Source organism: Moschus berezovskii, chromosome 4, assembly GCF_049115385.1.
Source record: "Moschus berezovskii isolate FMDL1 chromosome 4, NW_MosBer_1.0, whole genome shotgun sequence".
Taxonomy (NCBI): Eukaryota; Metazoa; Chordata; class Mammalia; order Artiodactyla; family Moschidae; genus Moschus; species Moschus berezovskii.
The window spans coordinates 113896399-113917601 of NC_142463.1; the positions used below are offsets into that span (position 1 = coordinate 113896399).

The following is a 21203-nucleotide window of genomic DNA, read 5'->3' on the forward strand; positions in this document are numbered from 1 at the left end:
GCTCAAGGAGATCAAACCAATCAGTCCTAAAGGAAATCAACCCTGAAGGACTGATGCTGAAGCTGAAGCTCCAGTACTTTGGCCACCTGATGCAATGAGTCAACTCATTGGAAAAGACTCTGTTGCTAGGAAAGACTGAAGGCCACAGGAGAAGGGAACTACAGAGGATGAGATGGTTGGATGGCATCACCAACTCAAAGGACATGAGTTTGAGCAAACTCTGGGAGATGGTAAAGAACAAGGAAGCCTGGCATGCTGCAGTCCATGGGGTCCCAAAGACTTGGACACAACTTAGCGACTGAACCATGAACAACATACCAGCTCACAAGGAAGAATATTTAGTGTATTGCTGAATAACTTGAATGAATAAGAAGAAATAACTTGAAAGTTTTATGTATTTTCCCTAATTTCATACTTTATAAAAAGTGAACAAGATTTTATATTTTTTCTCATTTACTCTTCCAGAGTCACCATTGCAGAAACAGATTTTCCCAAATGCTTTTAGTAGTAAAATAAATAAATAGTTTCAATGTATGGCAAAACCAACCAATATAATATTGTAAAATAATTAGCCTCCAATAAAAAATAGAAAACAAAGGAAAAATAATAAAGAAAAAGATTAAATTAAATTAATTTTTTTTAAAAAAAAGAGTATTTTTAGCTTCAGTTCAGTTGCTCAGTCGTGTCCGACTCTTTGCGACCCCATGAATCACAGCACTCCAGGCTTCCCTGTGTATCACCAACTCCGGGAGTTCACCCAAACTCTTGCCCATAGAGTCTGTGATGACATCCAACCATCTCATCCTCTGTTCTCCCCTTCTCCTCCTGCCCCCAGTCCCTCCCAGCATCAGGGTCTTTTCCAATGAGTCAACTCTTTGCATGAGGTGGCCAAAGTATTGGAGTTTCAGCTTCAACATCAGTCCTTCCAATGAACACCCAGCACTGATCTCTTTAGGATGGACTGGTTGGATCTCCTTGCAGTCCAAGAAGGGACTCTCAAGAGTCTTCTCCAACCACAGTTCAAAAGCATCAATTCTTTGGTGCTCAGCTTTCTTCACAGTCCAACTCTCACATCCATACATGACCACTGGAAAAACCATAGCCTTGGCTAGATGGACCTTTGTTGGCAAAGTAATGTCTCTGCTTTTTAATATGCTATCTAGGTTGGTCATAACTTTCCTTCCAAGGAGTAAGTGTCTTTTAATTTCCTGGCTGCAATCAGCATCTGCAGTGATTTTGGAGCCCCAAAAAATAAAGTCTCACACTGTCTCCTCTGTTTCCCCATCTATTTCCGATGAAGTGATGGGACTAGATGCCATGATCTTAGTTTTCTGAATGTTGAGCTTTAAGCTAACTTTTTCACTCTTCTCTTTCACTTTCATCAAGAGGCTTTTTAGTTCCTCTTCACTTTCTGCCATAAGGGTTAACTTCTAATATAAGTGTTTGCATTTAAAAGTTATGCACAGAGACTTCCCTGGTGATCAGGTAGAAAAGACTTCACCTTCCGATGCAGGAGCTGTGGGTTTGATCCCTGGTCAAGGAACTAGAATCCCACATGCCTCACAGCCAAAATATAAAACAGAAACAATGTTTTAAAGAATTCAGTAAAGACTTTAAAAAGTAAAACAAAAGCTATGTGCATGTACTGTTTTATGATGGACAGAGCATGGCAACCAACTCCAGCATTCTTGCCTGGGGAATCTCATGGACAGAAAAGCCTGGTGAGCTACATATAGCCCACAAGGTCTCAAAGATTCATACATGACTGAGCGACTAACACACACACATGCACGCATTATCTAACAATACATTGTAAATGTAAGAAGCGTGAGTGAAAATAAACATAACAGAAGTACTATTATTTTCTTTTTCCACCCTTGGGCCATCTTGCACATTCCTTTTTGGAGATCTCTGTTCTAGGGCATTAGAATGTAGGCCTGCAGTCTACATTGAGATCTCAGTTAAGTTTGTTATCTATGTGTCTTTTGGCAAATTAATCAGTCTGTCTCAAATACTCATCTGCAAAATGAGATTAATAATAGTACCCATTCATAGGTATACTGTAGGATTAAGTTAATGTCTACCTAAAACAGTGCTTAACAGGCAACCTAGTGAAAGGGTAATGAAGTCCAATTCACCACACCTCTCATTTTCCTTTAACATTCTGCTTTGTGCTTCCTCCCCTACTAATCCATGAAGCTCATCTGACTATGTTAAGTAACACCCTGTTTGCTATATTACTAATAGAAACTACCTTGCAAGCTTCCAAGAATGGTTAAACATAATAAAAATAATAGTATAGCATAATATGATTCATATTATATTGTGAATTCTATAGTACTGCATTGATTATTCAATCATTCAGACATGTCTGACTCCTTGTGACCCCATGGACTGTAGACTTCCAGGCTCCTCTGTTCGTGGGATTTTCCGGCAAGAATACTGGAGAGTTTGCCATTTCCTCCTCCAGGAATTCTTCCCAACCCTGGGATCGAACTCACGTCTCTGGAGTCTCCTGCATTGGCAGGCCAATTCTTTGCCAACTGGGAAGGCCGTACTGCATTATATTACATGGTATTATGAATATTACATGCATAGTCAGTAGGAAATTGTATAGTATTGAGTCACTAACTGTGACAAGCACAAGTATATATTTCTCATTTAATGCTCAAAATGCTCTAATAAGATAGGATTATTAACACCATTTTACAGATGAGAAAACCTAGGCATATACAAAGTAAATATATTTAAATGTTTAAAAAGTATGTTATAAGTGTACTAAACATTCCAAAATATTGGGAACCATTACACTGGAGTGTCTGCATTATATTTATTGTATTACATAAGGATCATCATTATATTTATTGTATAACAAATATGTATTGCATTGCATAAGGATCATTTATTGTATTACAACTTAGTTGTTTTACCTTCTCTAGAATGAGTTATTCCTGAAAAGGGTTGACAAGCAAAATATGAGCTGGTGTCAAATAAATCAACTTGGAACAAGGCCACCATGTGCAATTATAATTAAACCCACAAGACAGTCATGAATAATCTAGCAAAGAAAACTGAGGAATGTTTGGAAAGAAAAGTATGACAACTCAATTTTGATGAGAGTCATAATCAAAAAGATGGCACCATAAATGGAGTATTCTGTTTCATGTATACCTCTGCCTAGTACCTCAACAGGCAGAGTTTCTTCTAAACTTTCCACTGCCTCTCACCAAAATTCAAAGCCTCTAATTTTTTTATATGCAATGTAATAATAATGCAATCTATAATAATCTACATTATATAATAATATAATAATGCAATCTTTATGGAATAAGATGATTCTTCTCGTGCACAGTGAGTGAATACCTTCTTTCCAAGCCTGAGTCTTCTGCACTCACCTCTACCAAAGACCACAGAAACTCTTCTATTTATCTGGGTCTCTTCCTCCTCGATATCCTTTAAGTCCCTCAAAAGGCAGACTTGCAATTATATTCACAGGTGCCTCAGGGCATAACAGAAAGGGAAACGGGCTCCATGGGAGACTTCTCCCTGGCACTGCAGTGGAGAGCATCACGTTCCCTCGTGGGGTTAATTATCAGAAAGCTCCCCACTGTACTTTCCTCCCATTAGTTTACAGGTCAGAGTTCTCAATAAATATTTATTTCCTAATTGCACTCATCATCCTGGCCATTGGAAGCTACTTTCTCCAGCCCTACAATCATTGTCCTTGGCTGTGCTACAGGGCACCTTGCAAAGAACAGTTTTGTCATAGTCCTGTTACTACATGAACAAAGAGATATAGAAAGTCTTGAATGAATATACTGGCACCAGTAAAACATGTTGAAAGATATATATAGTAGAAAATAAGATGATTTTAAAATAATCACGTGATTAGGATTTTATACCAATATTGGAACAATATTACTTTTTTTTCTTATGCTACAAATGTGTGTGACTCTCTCCAACCTTAAACAGTTCTCTTTAGTCCTATCAACCACAGTCAATATCTTATCCTTTTCATGAGATTACTGTGTACTTAATCTACTGCTCTGTTGAAAACTCAAAGTTATTTTTTTCCAAATGTAGTTGATTTTTATCTTGTAATCTTCTTAAAAGATTACCTAATATGAGATTTTGGAAATATATTTTGGTATAGGAAGACATTCTGTCACTGAAAGTTTTGTCTAACAATTCTTCTTGTGACTTGGAAGCTTATTTTCCTTGTCTATTTTCTTATATTTTTTCTTAAAGTTAAAAACTTTCAGTTGGCAAAATTGTTTTTTTAATAATTTAGCATAGGAAGAAACCATCTTTCTTTCTCATCAGATATATTGAGATATAATTTGTATTTTTTTAAAAAAATTCTGGGAAAGATTGAAAGCAAAAGGAGTAGAGGGGAGCAAAGGATGAGGTGGTTGGATACCATCACCGACTCAATGGACATGAATTTAAGCAAACTCCAGGAGATAGTGAAGGACAGGGAAGTTGCAGTTGGCGTGCTGCAGTCCATAGGGTCACAAAGAACCGATCACTACTGAGTGACTGAACAACAATTTGGATACAAAGAACCACACATATTTAATGTGTACAATTTGATGAGTTTGAATATATTGCAAACACCCTTGACACCATCACAGTAAAGGTAATATGCATATCCAATATCATCTAGAATTTCCTTATATGCCTTAGTTTGTAGTTTGCTTGTTATGGTTTTCTCTGTGTTACGTGTGAAGAACGCAATATGAGATTTACCCCTTAAGAAATTTTGAAATGCCCAATGCCATATTCTTAACTATAGGCACTATGTTACAAGCAGATTTATAGAACTTATTCATGTATCATGGGTGAAACTCTATACTTACTGAAAGTGAAGTTGCTCAGTCGTGTCCGACTCTTTGCAACCCCATGGACTGTAGCCTAAAGTTCCTTTGTCCGTGGGATTTTCCAGGCAATAGTACTGTAGTGGATTGCCATTTCCTTCAACTCCTCATTTCCTTCACCTCTTAATTCCTGGCATCCATAATAGTTAGTATTCTCTGCTTCTGTGAGTTTGACTATTTTATATACTTCATATAAATGGAATCATATAGTGTTTTACTTTCTGTTGTTAGATTCATTTAGCTTAATATCTTCCAGATTTATTCATATTATTGCAAATGGCAGAATTTCTCTCTTTTTTAAAAGCTAAATAACACTACATGGTGCATGTATACCACAATTTTTAATCAGGTATCTCACGATGTACACTTGGGTTGCTTCCATTTCCTGGCTATTGTGGATAGTGCTTCAATAAACACAGGAGTGCAGATCTCTCTCTGTGATCCTGACTTCAATTCTTTCAGATGTATACCCTGAAGTGGGAATACTAGATCATATGGTACTTGAATTTTTAATTTTGGGGGAATCTCCATATTGTTTTCCACAACTGTGCACCATTTTATATACCCACAATACAAGGGTTCCAATTTCTCTGTCACCTCACCAATATTTGTTATCTTTTGTTTTTTGGTTAATAGCCATCTTAACTGCTGTGAGGAGATATTTCATTGTAGTTTTGATTTGCATTTCCTTGATGGTTAATAAGCGCTAGTTGATCAGTCGCATCTGACTGTGACTTCATGCACTGTAGCCCATCAGGCTCCTCTGTCCATGGAATTCTCCAGGCAAGCAAGAATAGTGGAGTTGCCATTACCTTCTCCAGGAGATCTTCCTGACTCAGGGATCAAACCCAAGTCTGAAGCGCAGGCAGATTCTTTATGATCCGAGCCACTGTAATGTTTTAATGTTGAATACTTTTTTTACATACCTGTTAGCGAAGTGTATGTCTTATTTGAAGAAATATCTGTTCAAATCCTTTACCCATTTTAATTGAGTTATTTGAGGGGGTCTTTTTTATATTTCGGGGTTTCCTTGGTGGCTCAGAGAGTAAAGAACCTGCCTGCAAGGCGGAGACCAGGGTTTGATCCCTGGATTGGGAAGATTGCCTGGAGAAGGAAATGGCAACCCACTCCAATATTCTTACCTGGAGAATTCCATGAACAGAGGAGCTTGATGGGTTACAGTCCCCGGGGTCGCAAAGAGTCGGACATGACTGGGTGACTAACAAATGTTTTAGAAATTATCTCCTCCTCAGATATATGGTTTGCAAATGTTTCTCTCTTTCTGCAGATTGCCTTTTTGTTCTGTTGATTATTTCCTTTGCTGTACAGTAGTTTTTAGTTTGACGTAGTCCCACTTGTCTATTTTTTTTTCCTGCTTGTCTGTTTTTGTTTTTGTTGCCTGTGCTTTTGGTGTCATATGCAAAAAGTCATTGCCAAAATTGATGCCAAGGGTATTCTCCTGTTTTCTTCTAGGAATTTTACAGTCCCAGGTCTTATGTGAAACAGTCTCTTCTGATCTGCTGTTTAAATTATTCTTTAGCTCAAAAATAATTTCCTTTAATTTCGATTATTATTTTTCTTCTACTTTGTTTCTTTATGGAATTTCTATATTCAAATGTATGGCAAAGGATGAGATGGTTGGATGGCATCACTGACTCAATGAACATGAGTTTGAGCAAACTCCAGGAGACAGTGAAAGACAGGGAAGCCAAGCGTGCTGCAGTCCACGGGGTCACAAAGAGTCAGACATAACTTAGCTACTGAACAACAACAACAACAATATATGGTTTGTAGAATAAGTGAATATATGCCTTATATATTTCTTTCCTTACGTTTAATCTTTGGCTTCTCATGTTGGTCCTTTTTTTCTGGAATATGCCCTTCAGGCTTTCTTCTAAGTCATTATTTTCATTGTTTGTAGTATTCAATTTATTCAATATTTCTATTTTATTTTTGTATTTTTTATTTGCCAGTATTTTTACTAATAGATGTTAATACTATTTTCACAAATCTCCTTGAATATTTAAATAAAAATTATTTTACTTATTTTTTAAATTAGGTTTATTCTTTTTCATTTGCTTCCAATCCTCAAATCTCAATCTCTATTTAATTATAGTAATTCTTCAAGTAATTATTGAGCCATGCATTAAGAACATTTAATGGTCTTATATCATTCAGTGTAGGGGAAGACTAAAGCACATTTTTTTACAAAAGGATAATCTGGGGGTGTGGGTATATTTGTGTGTGTTCCTGTATGTGACTACATATATGGATACAAAACTAACTAGAGCAGAATGTGTCAATGATCTAATGGCTCATCACAAATATGGAAGCATCTGCCATGAAGTTTGATATCAGCTTTAGATGACTGTACTGTGCCGAGAAGTTGTATGTTTCTGGTTTTGTTTTAGCAGCCTGAGATCACTTGAGTATTTAATCACTTCTCTGGCTTGTGTATTTCAGATTTACCTTTCATACACTTCTCTGAACACAGCTGAAGGGACAGCTCCACTGTGATTCTACTTGATTATATTTCCTGTATCTGGAGCTTCCAAATGCACCATGACTTCTCAGCATCTGCTTTTCCAACTTTCGATCATTTTTTTTTTCATAGCTTATATGTAGAATTATATCCATTTTCAACCCTAAGTTCTTTTATCCTATTTCCTCTACCAAAATCTGCTGATAAGTATGGTCTTCAATTAGACCTTGTATGTATGCATACTGGGGAAACAAAGTTTAGGGATAAATTACGGGAAATCTTTTTTACAGTATAGATTTTGGTTTTATTTTACTTTTTTTTGTATGTTCTGATTTATGGTAGTTTTTATATATACACCTTTGATCATTTCTGGACTACCCAACAGACAGATTCAGCAGTTTTAGACACTTCAAATCAAATATGTTAATTTTTCTCTTGAAAGTAATGTGACATATGGTATTTCAAGGTATAAAAATAACATTATGAATGTCCTTGGACAACACAAAGAGAACAAAAATGAAAGCAAAAGAAGTAGCTCAGAAAAGTCTGTGTCTTTAATGATATGTATTATCTCTCTTTGTTTTCTGAATGTTGAGCTTCAAGCCAACCTTTTCACTCTCCTCTTTCACTTTCATCAAGAGACTTTTTAGTTCCTCTTCATTTTCTGCCATAAGAGTGGTGTCATCTGCATATCTGAGGTTATTGATATTTCTCCCAGCAATCTTGATTCCAGCTTGTGCTTCTTCCAGCCCAGCGTTCCTCATGATGTACTCTGCATATAAGTTAAATAAGCAGGGTGACAATATACAACCTTGACGTACTCCTTTTCCTATTTGGAACCAGTCTTTTGGGAAATAGATGGGGTAACAGTGGAAACAGTGTCAGATTTTATTTTTTTGGGCTCCAAAATCACTGTGGATGCTGATTGCAGCCATGAAATTAAAAGACGCTTACTCCTTGGAAGGAAAGTTATGACCAACCTAGATAGCATATTAAAAAGCAGAGACATTACTTTGCCAACCAAGGTCCGTCTAGTTAAGGCTATGGTTTTTCCCGTGGTCATGTATGGATGTGAGAGTTGGACTGTGAAGAAAGCTGAGCGCCGAAGAATTGATGCTTTTGAACTGTGGTGCTGGAGAAGACTCTTGAGAGTCCCTTGGACTGCAAGGAGATCCAATCAGTCCATTCTAAAGGAGATCAATCCTGGTTGTTCATTGGAAGGACTGATGCTAAAGCTGAAACTCCAATACTTTGGCCACCTCATGCGATGGGTTGACTCATTGTAAAAGACTCTGATGCTTGGAGGGATTGGGGGCGGGAGGAGAAGGGGACGACAGAGAATGAGATGGCTGGATGGCATCACTGACTCGATGGACATGGGTTTGAGTGAACTCCGGGAGTTGGTGATAGACAGGGAGGCCTGGCATGCTGTGATTCATGGGGTCGCAAAGAGTGGGACACGACTGAGCGACTGAACTGAACTGAACTGAACTGATTATCTCTCTATTCATCATCTATCCGCTTTTTATAATTTCAGAGTGTGTTTGAAACCACATTAAATCAAATAGTCTAATTCAATCTAATTGGATGAATTCAACCAAAATAGTCAAAGTACACTGAAGACTGAGTCCACTTGGCCCCAGAAAAGCAATAATAAGAAAACTCTATGAATAATAATCATAGATAAGTGTCCCTAAGTATGAGATTTCATTTCTAATATATCATTTTTTACTATAGCATTCTTTAAAACATCCAAAATAAATGCAAGTAATTAGTGGCAAATAATAGTAAAGCTAACAGTTATTTTTGCACTTGCCCTGTGTTATGAAACATTCTAATTACTTGCATAGAGTAATTCACTCAGTTTTTATAATAACTGTATGAAGCTCTACTTTCAACACATATTACTTTTATATCCATTTCATAGATGATGAAACTAAGATGCAAAGTGATTAATTAACAACTTGTTCAAGGTCTCAAAGCTAGTATGTGGTACCAGTGAAATATGGACCCCACCCTCTTCTCTATATCTTATGCTTTTAACTGCTGTATTTTATAACTTTCAGTTGTTACTAATGACTATAACATTATAATAATAATATAATAATTATTATAATTTAAAACATATTAACAATAAAATTGATGTTCATAAACAACAAATGTTCAAGAAAGAAAATAACAATAAAATTAATGCTCAAATATATTTTGATGGCTTAAATATCATATTTCCTTTCTATTGTTTATCTATCTTTTCAAGTCTAAACGGGTAGTTTATTGATATCTTGGCCTGGAATGCTGTGATTCATAGGGTCGCAAAGAGTCGGACACGACTGAGCGACTGAACTGAACTGAACTGAAATGTAATAAATAGGTACATGGGAAGAAGAACTGGGATAAACAAAATATCAGTATAACAATAAATTATTTATATGTTAATTTTAGGATCTAGAACATTACAGTCACATTCAAATTAAGAGATTTTAATGATCAATCAATTCTTAGAATCTACCATTAACTTGCAGATGCATAAAGTACCTTCTGAAGGCAGACAAGCTTCTTAATTGCAATCTTCATATCCTTGTTTCTCAAGGATATGATAGGATTGAAAAAGGGAGCAAGAACTGCAAACATCAGTGCAATGATTGTGTCCAAAATTGGTGGGAAAGTGGCAGAGAAACGCAGGTACATGAGGGATACACTGCCATAGAACATCAGAAAGACACCAAGATGAGATGCACAGGTAGAAAAAGCCTTCTGACGGCCTTCAGCAGAGGGAATTCTTAGGATCACAGTGATGATTCTGATATATGAGAGGGCAATTATCAAGACAGAGAAGATGATAGCAATAGCATGGATCACATCCTCAATCAGAATCATGGATGTGTCTGTACATGCCAAACGTAGCACAGGTTCAAAGTCACAGAATATCTGGTGGATTTGGTTTGGCCCGCAGAAGGGCAGTGTGGAAATCCATGCAATCTCTGGGAGCAACACAAGAAAACCAAAGATACAGGAGCCTATAGAGAGCTGAGCGCACAGCCGGGGCGTCATAATGGTTGGGTAGCGGAGAGGATTACAGATGGCAACATACCTGTCAATGGCCACGGTAGTCAACAAAATCCCCTCTGAATTGCCCAGTGAGTGGAAGAAGTACATCTGCAAGAGGCAACCAATTATGGAGATGGTCCTCTTCTTACTGACAAGATTGGAGAGCATTTTGGGAATGGTGGCTGTGGTGTACCAGATCTCCAAAAATGAGAATATGCTGATGAAATTATACATGGGATTGTGCAGATGAGTATCCATCCTGACTGCAAAAAACACAATGAGATTCCCAATTATGATGAATAAGTAGATGATGAACAAAGGAATGAAGAAGAGGAGGCTACCATCTTCAAACTTCGGAAATCCAGAAAAGAAAAACTCTGTCACCATAGACGTTTGGTTACTTCTCACCATGGTCTCAGCAGCCTTAATTATTATGCTTAAAAAGACACAACTCACTCCCTAGATGAAGTATGAAGAATCAGGTCAATTACCTTATATGAGTACAAAGAACAACACTTGAGGTAAATTATTTACTTCTATCATTCTTTGACTCATTAAACAAATATTCATTTAGTGCCTACTATGTGCCTTGGGCTTCCCAGGTGATGCAGTGATAAGGAACTCTCTTGCCAATGCAGGAAATTCAAGAGAGGTGGCTTTGATTCCCGGATTGGGAGGATCCCCTGGAGAAGGAAATGGCAACCCACTCCAGTATTCTTGCCTGGAGAATTCCATGAACAGAGGAGCCTGATGGGCTACAGTCCATGGGGTCGCAAAGAGTTGGACATGACTGAGCACACACACACATGTGCCAAACACAACTGTATGTTTATTGAGTTCAGTAGTGAAAAAAATAGTCTCTACTTTCATGAACCTTATATACTAATTAAGGAGACAGATAATAAGCAAATAAAGTATTAATAAAGTCATGTTTATAAGCCATAGTAACTACAATAAAGTAGAATATTAGGGGTACTATTAATAATCACATTTTTATAAGAACTCACAAAATCATTACCAATCATATGCTAAATTCTCTAATGACTCTTGGCTATATATTAGAAAAATCAAAACTTTTAGTTCTTTTCTCTGTATGTAATCATCATAAAGGTACATTTTGCATTTTCTGGAACATCCCCAGTTTGCAATATTATGCTTCTTTATCAGGCCACACAGCAGCTTTGAGTGTAGCTAGAGAAGAGAATAAGGCTTTCAGACACACAAATAGAGATTTGGTAGGAAACTCCAGTAGCAGCAAAAGTAAATCCAGTAGAAATTGCCCAACACAGAATGAAAGGACTGGTGAAAAATTCAGCACTAGAGCATTTTGTAAGTATGGAGGAGGCCCAGTAGGTGAACTGTGGGCTCTCTCTTGGGAATCTGGTTCTTGAAATCTTTTTAATCAGACTCCTAAAATGTCAATCTGTTAGAGATATTGAAAGGAAGCAGAGATTCTGATTGAATAACTGTCTCCCTATTCAGTTTTCTCAATTGAATTACACACACACAAAAAAAATGGTGAATTTCTTAGAAATGGAACTTCAAGGTTAGTAGATTTGGAGATAGTGGCTGAAATGCTTCAAGGAAAAACTCAAAGATAAAGACATACATTACTTAGCTTTTGGATTTAGGAGTTTAAGATGGATGTGTGAGAATGTGAAGACAGTAAGATACTGATAATTGTGTGGAAATGGAGGCCTAGAAACTGATATTTCCATGAAATTCAAGAGAAATTGGAACAGAAATAATAATTAATGAGATAAAAGGTCATATTCTTAAAGACCAATATATTAGAGTTTAAAATATGTAAGGTAGAATAGTTACTATATGTCAAAAGTCCTAGAATGGGAGAAAAGCAATGATATAAATTCAAGGTCAAAGTTTATGAGAAAAGTGTTAACTGAGTCATTCCTGTGAACTTTAATGTCTTTGCATGACCTAACCAAGGTTGAAGGTATTAAAGTATGTACCAAAGAAAATAATTTTTAGGCAACAGCAATGTAAGGAAAAGGAGAATACCAATAAAACATTTTCCCTGGAACTCTTTTCTCAGCCTATAAAGGAAGTGGAAGAGTTGGCAACTTTCATCTGAAAATGATATTGTTTTTAGAAAAGAGATTCACTTCAGTTAAGAAAGAAGGTAAATAGACATTATAGACACAGAGAAGACTATTTGACAAGGGAAAAGTGGTGCTGGGTATTCATAGGAAAGAATAGGAAGGAATGATATTAGTTGGGATTAGTAGGAACTACACTATATTAGAAAAGTCTTGGAGAAATCCACAAAAGAAGGTAAGAAACAGGATTGACTTCAAATTCACAGAAATGTTAGGCTATCCCAACACCCAAAGGGGAAGAATCAGAAAGGAAAGAATTACACTTTTAAATAAAGGAAGTGGATTTAAGAGTTTAATGCTCTTAATAATAAGAGAGTAGAAGATCCTTCTTGCTCTACCCTCCACCTCAAAAATACATGGACAGTGAAGAAACTGGCTTCTGATGAAAAACCTGTAAAAGTTGTCAGATGTTTCCTGGTAGGCTCTGCAGGGGAAAGATGCTCTCTCCACTCCTGATTTGTGCACAGCCAGGTCATCACAGTCTCTGAAAGGAGTTGCAGTAAAACACTTAGTCTCCCCTGGTCATTCATGCTTTTTGAACATTTACATTCACCCCAGCATTTTCATTCCTAAGTCCCTTTAGCTGAAGCCTCAGACCAAAGTACCAAAGTCATCCTCAGGTATCTCTACTGAGGCCTCCTTTATGGGAGAAGAAGGAAAAACCTTTGAGATAGTTTTCTCCTCTCTGACTTAGGTCACTCTGTGACTTCCCCTCTATTTCAATGTCTGCAAAATGTTACAGCCTTTTGTTCAGAGCCCCTTCAACCCTGAAATGACCTCCAAGTCTGTGTTGATAACCCTGATGCTTGCTGGTGCTCAGTTTTATAGGAGATATGAGACGGGGTTGGGATGGGGGGATTGGTCCTTTCTCCAGTCACACTCTCACGGTAAGTGATTCAAAGCTTCACTTTTACTCCCACTTGCTTCAGTTGCTGCTTTAACCCGCTGTTTTGACACTTGGCAATTCAATGCTCTTAGATCAGTGGAACTCAGGAAGAGACTAAAGGAAGGAGCAAAGAAGAGTTACATAAGCTCCATTTACAAATTAGTGGAGAAATGACTACTACTAATTCTTTAGAACTGAGACATTTTGGACCTCTAATGCAGTCCCAGCTACTGACTTCTTGGGTTTCTAGCATCTGTGTTTATTTCCTCTAAGTGACTAGTAGTAATCCTTTCAATAGAATCCAGGTGCTTATATTTTAGCAAAATCAATATTGTACTCTACAGATCTTCATATGAAATTTATCTTCTGGAGACTGGGAGAAGAGAAATGAGCTGACCCAACCCCATGGGAGAAAGGAAGATGCACATTAAAAAACTGATCTGGAGTTAGAGACTAGTCAATTTGAGCCAATACTCTGGGATATGATTTTCAGTAATAGGCTACTGATACTACCTAATCTCTCTTTATTCGTGTTGTCATTTGGTTTATATTCATTTCACTGGGAACAGAAACCAGTATGTAAAATGACTTACTTTTGGACCAGAGTTAATTTAGAGAACCTCTGAAGGTGTGAAAGCAGAGAAACATAATAATTAGGGAAAAGGTGTTAATTATTCAACCCATCATGCCTCAGATAAAACATAACATTATCACTGGTTTTAAATCTATCGCCTCCCTTCTGATCCTAATTCCATTTATGTAATCTCAAATATGTTCCCAAATATTGGTATTTAAGTTAACAGAAGAAGCACTAGCTAAGTGCCCTAGAAACTTGCTTTCTCGTTAACATTGGACCAATCTCATCTTGGACCCGTGTGCATTTTCCTCTTACCTCTGGCAGAAACAATGAGGTCCGTTTCCTTTCCTTCATTTAAGCAGTTCAAGTCCCTTCAGGACTTCAGGTAGGACTGTTATACCTGCCTAAAGTCTTCTTAGGCATATTTCTCTACCAAAATATTTCCGCTGATGACTGAAGAAAAACAGCAATTCTATTTCCCTGTGGGTTAATTAGTAGAACCCTTCTCCTCCGGTCTTTTCTCATTAGTTCTCCTTTCTGTTAAGAACTCCAAGAGCCTTCCTTAACTCTGACCACTTTTGATAGATACGCTCAGAATCAATACAAATGAATACCATTATTCTGAAGAATTGCTTTCAACAGAATTAGGGTGTGTTTTTTTGTGGTGTGTTTTGTTGTTGTTGTTTTGGTTTTGTTTTTAACTGTTCTCTGAAAGGATAGTGGCCTTTTTCAAGGCCTGTTGAATTTCCCTGAGGAAGAGAGGAAGATACAACATCATTTGCAATAGGATTGTTAACTTGATAAACTTGTTTACTTTGCTGAAGATACTCCTCTACCACAAGCCCTAAATATAGACCACTACCTTTCCGTTGAGCCCACACAGACAGGATTAGTTCCAGTGGCTCCAGTGAAGATTTTAGCATAATGTGGGGATACCAATCATCTCTCTGTGGCAAAGAAAATCACACAATCTTAACTCTTCCCTTATCAAGCCCTTTGCAAGCTAATTTGGCAGCTCTTTCCAGTGCAGTGGTAAACAATCTGCTTGCCAGTGCAAGAAAGAGAGGCAAGAGATGCAGGTTTGATTCTTGAGTCATGAAGTCCCCTGGAGACAGGAATGGCTATCCACTCCAGTATTCTTGCCTGGAGAATTCCATGGACAGAGGAGTCTGGTGGGCTACAGTCCACAGGGTCACAAAGAGTCAGACATGACTGAGCATTCATATACTCACTCACTCTACCAAGAAGTGAAATTTCTTTCCCTCCTCTAAGTACCACTTTTTTGACTATGAGGGCTACTCCATTTCTTCTAAGGGATTTTTGCCCACAGTAGCATATATGATGGAGAAGGAAATGGCAACCCACTCCAGTGTTCTTGCCTGGGGAATCCCAGGGACAGGGGAGCCTGGTGGACTTCCATCTATGGGGTCACATAGAGTCGGACACGACTGAAGTGACTTAGCAGCAGCAGCAGCATATATGATCTGAATTAAATTCTCCCATTCCCATACATTTTAGTTCTCTGATTCTTAAAATGTCAATATTCACTCTTGCCATCTCCTGTTTGGCCACATCAAATTAAACTTGCTTCATAGACCTAACATTCCAGGTTTGTATGCAAAAATTGTTCTTTACAGCATCAGACTTAACTTTGACCACCAGACACATCCACAACTGGGCATCGTTTCCACTTTGGCTCAGCCTCTTCACTCTCTGGAGCTTTTTCTCAACTCTTCCCCAGTAGCATGTTGGACATCTACTTACCTGGAGGCTCATCTTTTTGCCTTTTCATACTGTTCATGGGGTTCTCAAGGCAAGACTGCTGAAGTGGTTTCATTGAGTTAGACAAGGCTGTGATCCATGTGATCATTTTGGTTAGTTTCCTGGGATTATAGTTTTCATTCTGTCTGACATCTTATAGATGAGGATAAGAGGCTTGTACAAGCTTCCTGATGGGAGGGACTGGCTGTTGGGAAAACTGGGTCATGCTCTCATGGACAGGGCCTGCTTAGTTAATCCAATTTTCTGCTGATGGGCAGATCTGGCTCAGTCTTTTGTGGGGGTCACTTTTTCTCTCCCTGAGTCACAAAGAATTGGACACTCCTGAGCAACTGAACAAGTTCCCCTTTTAAACTGATTTGGTTGTAGGATGCAACAGAAGGATTTATGTGCCAGTTCTGAGATGTCTCTAGAAGCCCATGTACTCAGCCTCTATATTAACACCCCAGCTAGCCATTATATGCACAATAAGGGCTAGCCTACTGTAAGATGAAAGACATGGGAGAGAGTATAACTGTCTTAGCCAGACAGAACATTGTCCTCATTCAATCAGTTCCAACCAAACAGTTGCTGACTCTTAATGCATGAGTGAACCAGGACTAGAAGAACTAGCTATATGATTCCAGTGAAAATTAACCCATAAATTAAGAGACAGAGAGATAGTTTCTCTTTTAAGCTCTAATTCTGCAGGCAGTCTGTTTTGTAACAGAAAAGCATTACTATGTTTCCATAATTCATCTTTTCCACCTCCACATTTGCTGCACTCCAACTGGAAAAGATTCTGATGCTGGGAGGGATTGCGGGCAGGAGGAGAAGGGGACGACAGAGAATGAGATGGCTGGATGGCATCACCGACTCAATGGACATGAGTTTGAGTGAACTCCGGGAGTTGGTGATGGACAGGGAGGCCTGGTGTGCTGTGATTCATGGGGTCGCAAAGAGTCGGACACGACTGAGTGACTGAACTTGTATTCATGGGCTTCCTAGGTGGCTCAGAGGTGTCGCCAATGCAGGCGACACAGGGGACAGGAGTTTGATCCCTGGGTCGGGAAGATCCCCTGGAGGAGAAAATAGCAATCCACTCCAGTATTCTTAGCTAGATGATGCCATGGACAGAGTCTGGCAGGCTATAGCATATGGAGTTGCAGAGTTGAATATGACTAAGCGACTGAGCGTGCACACAATTTGTATTCATACAACAGCAGTGGTGTTATTCTAACAATCTAATATCTTACTTCAATGTCTTCAGCTGGAACTAATTCCAGTATCTCATAATATGTGTTGCAAGTTTGCATATTTTGCCACTAATCTTCATCTCATGACTCTTACTGTGTTCCATTTGCACATATGCATTTGGTTGCTTTCAAATGGTTTTCTTAGAAATCCAGCTATTTCTAACCTCAGGATATTTGCACAATTGTTTTATCTTATATATTTTCCTGGCTGATTCTTCTCAGTATTCAACTGCCAGTTTAAATGCTGCTTCATCAAAAAAGCATTCTCTGTCACTACTTCTAAATAGATATATTAATTCTTTTGATGCATATTGCTAAATTGCTCTAGAAAAGATTATACTATTTTAACATCGTGTCAGTACTGTCAGAGAGTGTATATTTATTTTCTTCATCATATTAAAATTGCCATCATTTTAAAAAATAACACTCTTTTTTTTTAATAAAATGCAATACTTTATTATAAATAAATTAGAAAACTATAAGCAAATACAAAGTTAAAAATAGAAACAGCTTATTAAATACTCATCCAAAGACAGCAAAAATTAAAGACCCAATTTCATCAATTTTTGAAACTTATCACAATCCATTAGGAAGTGGTGAAATAAGTTCCAAAAATGATTCTAAAGAAATAGAATGGGGAAAGGAAGTAAAGAAAAGATAAGAAGTACCATATGGATTATGGATGAGAATATACATTTATGTAGATATGTGTATCTTATATTATGGCTTAAAATATGTTGTGGCTCACCCTCAACTATTTTACTGATTCCACTTGCTTCTTATTACTTTATTTCTCTCTTTTCAGTAGTAGTAAAACTCCATGAAAGAGTTATCTATAACTGAAATTTCCAACTTTTCTTTGATTCTTTTCTATCTAACTACCCAAGTCAGGCTTTTACTTTCACCATTTCATGCATACTTCTCTTATTTATTTAACAATGATCTCCATGTGTCTAAGTTCAAAGTCAACCTCAGTCTTTACCTTACTTGAATATTTTGCAGAATTTAGCAATCACTTCTTTCTTGATGTATTCTGTTCACTTGACTTTCAGAATACTTTACCTTTGTTCTTCTGTCTTATTGATCATGTCTTCTGAGTCAGGTTTTCACTAGCTTTTACTGCTGCCTAGATTATTTATTATTTTCTCTCCTCATATTCCTGTGAATCACAATTTTATTCAAATCTTTGCTCAAATGTAACCTTATAATGAGGTCCAATTGTGGCCACTTTATTTAAAATTATGATCTCCCTACCCACACTAAATCCTATTATCTTGCAATAGTTTTATTTTTCTGTTTCATAGAGACCAGATGATTTTATCCTATTTTGGAATTTTTTTTTTATTTTTAATACCTTTTTGATAACTTCCCTCATCATAGTGCAAGTTGCATAATGGCAGGGAACTTTTCTTAGTCTTATCACAAGCACCTAAAACAGATAGAGCTTGGCATAGTAGCCTAAGTAAGCTTTTGTTGTTTGAATAACAAAATGGGTCATATTATTATTTCTTTAGTTGGTTAGTATATTTTAAACTCAACAAGGTTTTAGAAATAGAATCAAAATTTATTGTCTATATTTTGCACTAAGGAATTTGTATATATTTAGTATTTTATGCAGTTGCATTATTTAAGACAATTTGACCTATTAGAATACTAGATATACCTTGCAATTCTAATTTTAGATTTCTAATTGAGCAATTAATTTGTATATTTAAAAAAATTTATGTATTTACTTTTGCCTATGCTGGGTCTTCATTGCAGTGTGGGCTTTCTCTAGTTGCAGAGCACAGGTTCTAGGCATGTGGCCTTCAGTTGTTGTGGCATATGGGCTTGAGTTGCAGTTCCTAGGCCCTTGAATATAGGCTTGATACTGGTGGTGTACAGACTGAGTTGCTCCACAGCATGTGGGATTCTCCAGACCAGGGATCAAATCTGTGTCTCCTGTATTAGCAGGCAGATTCTTTACCACTGAGCTCCCAGGGAAGCCTTTTACTTTTTAAAAAAATTTATAGTTTTTAAAATGCACACATTAAATCAAGATTTTACACTTTATTATTTAAAATTTAAATCTTACTATATTTGTCAAAGTATTAAAACACTTAAAAGTATTTAGGATAAGCCATATTTATTACTTTCTTTTTAGTTTTTGAGAGTTTTTTAAGATTATAAAGATCGTTTTTTAAAACTTGTGGAGGCTTTGGTTATTGAGTCAGAAAATCGAGGTACTTAAAAGCAAAATAGTATATGTCATGTATTGTGCTGTGCTTAGTCATGTCCAACTCTTCGTGACCCCATGGACTATATAGCCCACCAGGCTCCTCTGTCCATGGAGATTTTCCAGGTAAGAGTGTTAGAGTGGGTTGCCATGCCCTCCTCCAGGGAATCTTCCCAACTCAGGGATCAAACCCTGGTTTCCCACATTTCAGGTGGACTCTTTACCACCTGAGCCACCAGGGAAGCCCAAGAATTCTGGAGGGGGTAACCTATCCATTCTCCAGGGGAACTCCCCGACCCAGGAGTCAAACTCCCTGACCCAGGGGTCTCCTGCATTGCAGGTGAATTTTTTACCAGCTGAATTACCAGAGAAGCCCAGTGTATACTATATTTAAATGCAATTCAAAATGATTTAATTGCCAAGTTTATAAACCAGACCAAATATTTGTCAAACACCTTTAATAGTGAATAATAAAATCTATTAGATTTATAAATGGAATACTAAGCTTTTAAACCAGGAGTTCAAAAGTCAAAAGGCTAGGTTTCTAAACAGTAACCTCAAATAAGTTCATTTTAATTTTATGACCGAGAAAAGTCTATATACTTTTCTTTACTCCCAAAAAATTTCCTTATGGGCATCAAAAAGCTGACATTAATATAGCAGATAATTTGCATTTACTGGAGTGAGAGGGGATATAGGATAGCACTTGTTCCCTGAGGCATGAGAGGAAATGGGGCCTGGATGGTCCAAAGCTGAGAGCTAGCACTGTCTTCCACCTTAACACTCCCAAGTGCATTAAGAACTTATCTCCCTGATCAAAGCTGACTGGACTTTTTTTGATGGTCTATGCTACTGATATTTCTATCTTTTGGCCCCTCTCTTCTCTCTCACCTGTGGTTGTCTTCCTGCTATTTGTGATACCACTGAGACAACTGGTTTGCTTCCAACAGGAGCTAGGAGAAAAAACTTCTTCTAGAGACAATTTACCCCTAAAATCACTAGAGCACTTTTGTAGGAGGAAGGCATGGACTCTTATCCCAGAAGATAAAATGTATGTGAATTCCAGTTAGAATGGCAATCATCAAAAAACACACAAATAATAAACGGTGGAGAAGGTGTGGAGAAAAAGGAACCATTTTGCACTGTTGGTGGGAATATAACTTGATACAGCCACTACGAAGACAGTATGGAGATTAGTCAGAAAACTGTGAGTGGAACTACCATATGATATTTTGAAGAAAGCAAAATTTAAAAAGGCACAAGTACACCAGTGTTCATTACAGCACTATTTACAATAGCAAGGACACGAGAAGCAACCCAGATGTCCAACATCAGATAAATGGATAAAGAAACAGTGGTACATATATTCAGTGGAATATTTCTCAGCTGTTAAAAGGAATACATTTTTTTTTTAGTCAATCCTAATGAGGTGAATAAACCTAGAGCCTATTATGCAGAGTGAAGTAAGTCAGAAAGAGAAAAACAAATATTGTATATTAATGCATATATATAGAATCTAGAAAGATGGTACCAGTGAACCTATAATGGAGGCACAGACATAGAAAACAGACTTATGGACATGGGTGGGGGAGAGGAAAGAGAGGGTGGGGAGAATGGTGAGAGTAACATGGAAGCATATACACTACCATGTGTAAAATAGATAACCAATGGTAATGTGTTGTATGACACAGGGAACTCAGACTGGGGCTCTATAACAACCAAGAGGGCTGGGAAGCCATGGGAGGGAGGTTGAAGAGGGAGGGACGCATGTATACTTACGGGTGACTCATGCTGATCTAGACAGAGATCAATGCAATATTGTGAAGCAGTTTTCCTTTAATTAAAAATAAATAAGTTTGAGGTGGGGAAGGAAAAAAAATGTGTGTGAATTGTTTTCTTTTTTCTTTTTTTTTTGATGCTGAGTATAAGTTCCAAGGCAGAAAATAGGGAGAAACATTCCACAGCAGAAAGGTAACAAGAATAGGAA

At 37.4% G+C, this 21203-nt stretch overlaps 1 protein-coding gene across 1 annotated transcript; it reads right to left on the minus strand.

Annotated features, from left to right (window-relative positions):
* Positions 1 to 9870: 9870 nt before the first annotated feature.
* On the minus strand, positions 9871 to 10857 carry LOC129541400 (olfactory receptor 6K3). The gene has a single exon (XM_055403278.2). It carries the CDS (start codon positions 10816 to 10818, stop codon positions 9871 to 9873), a length of 948 nt encoding a protein of 315 aa, XP_055259253.2. The 5' UTR covers positions 10819 to 10857.
* Positions 10858 to 21203: the final 10346 nt, after the last annotated feature.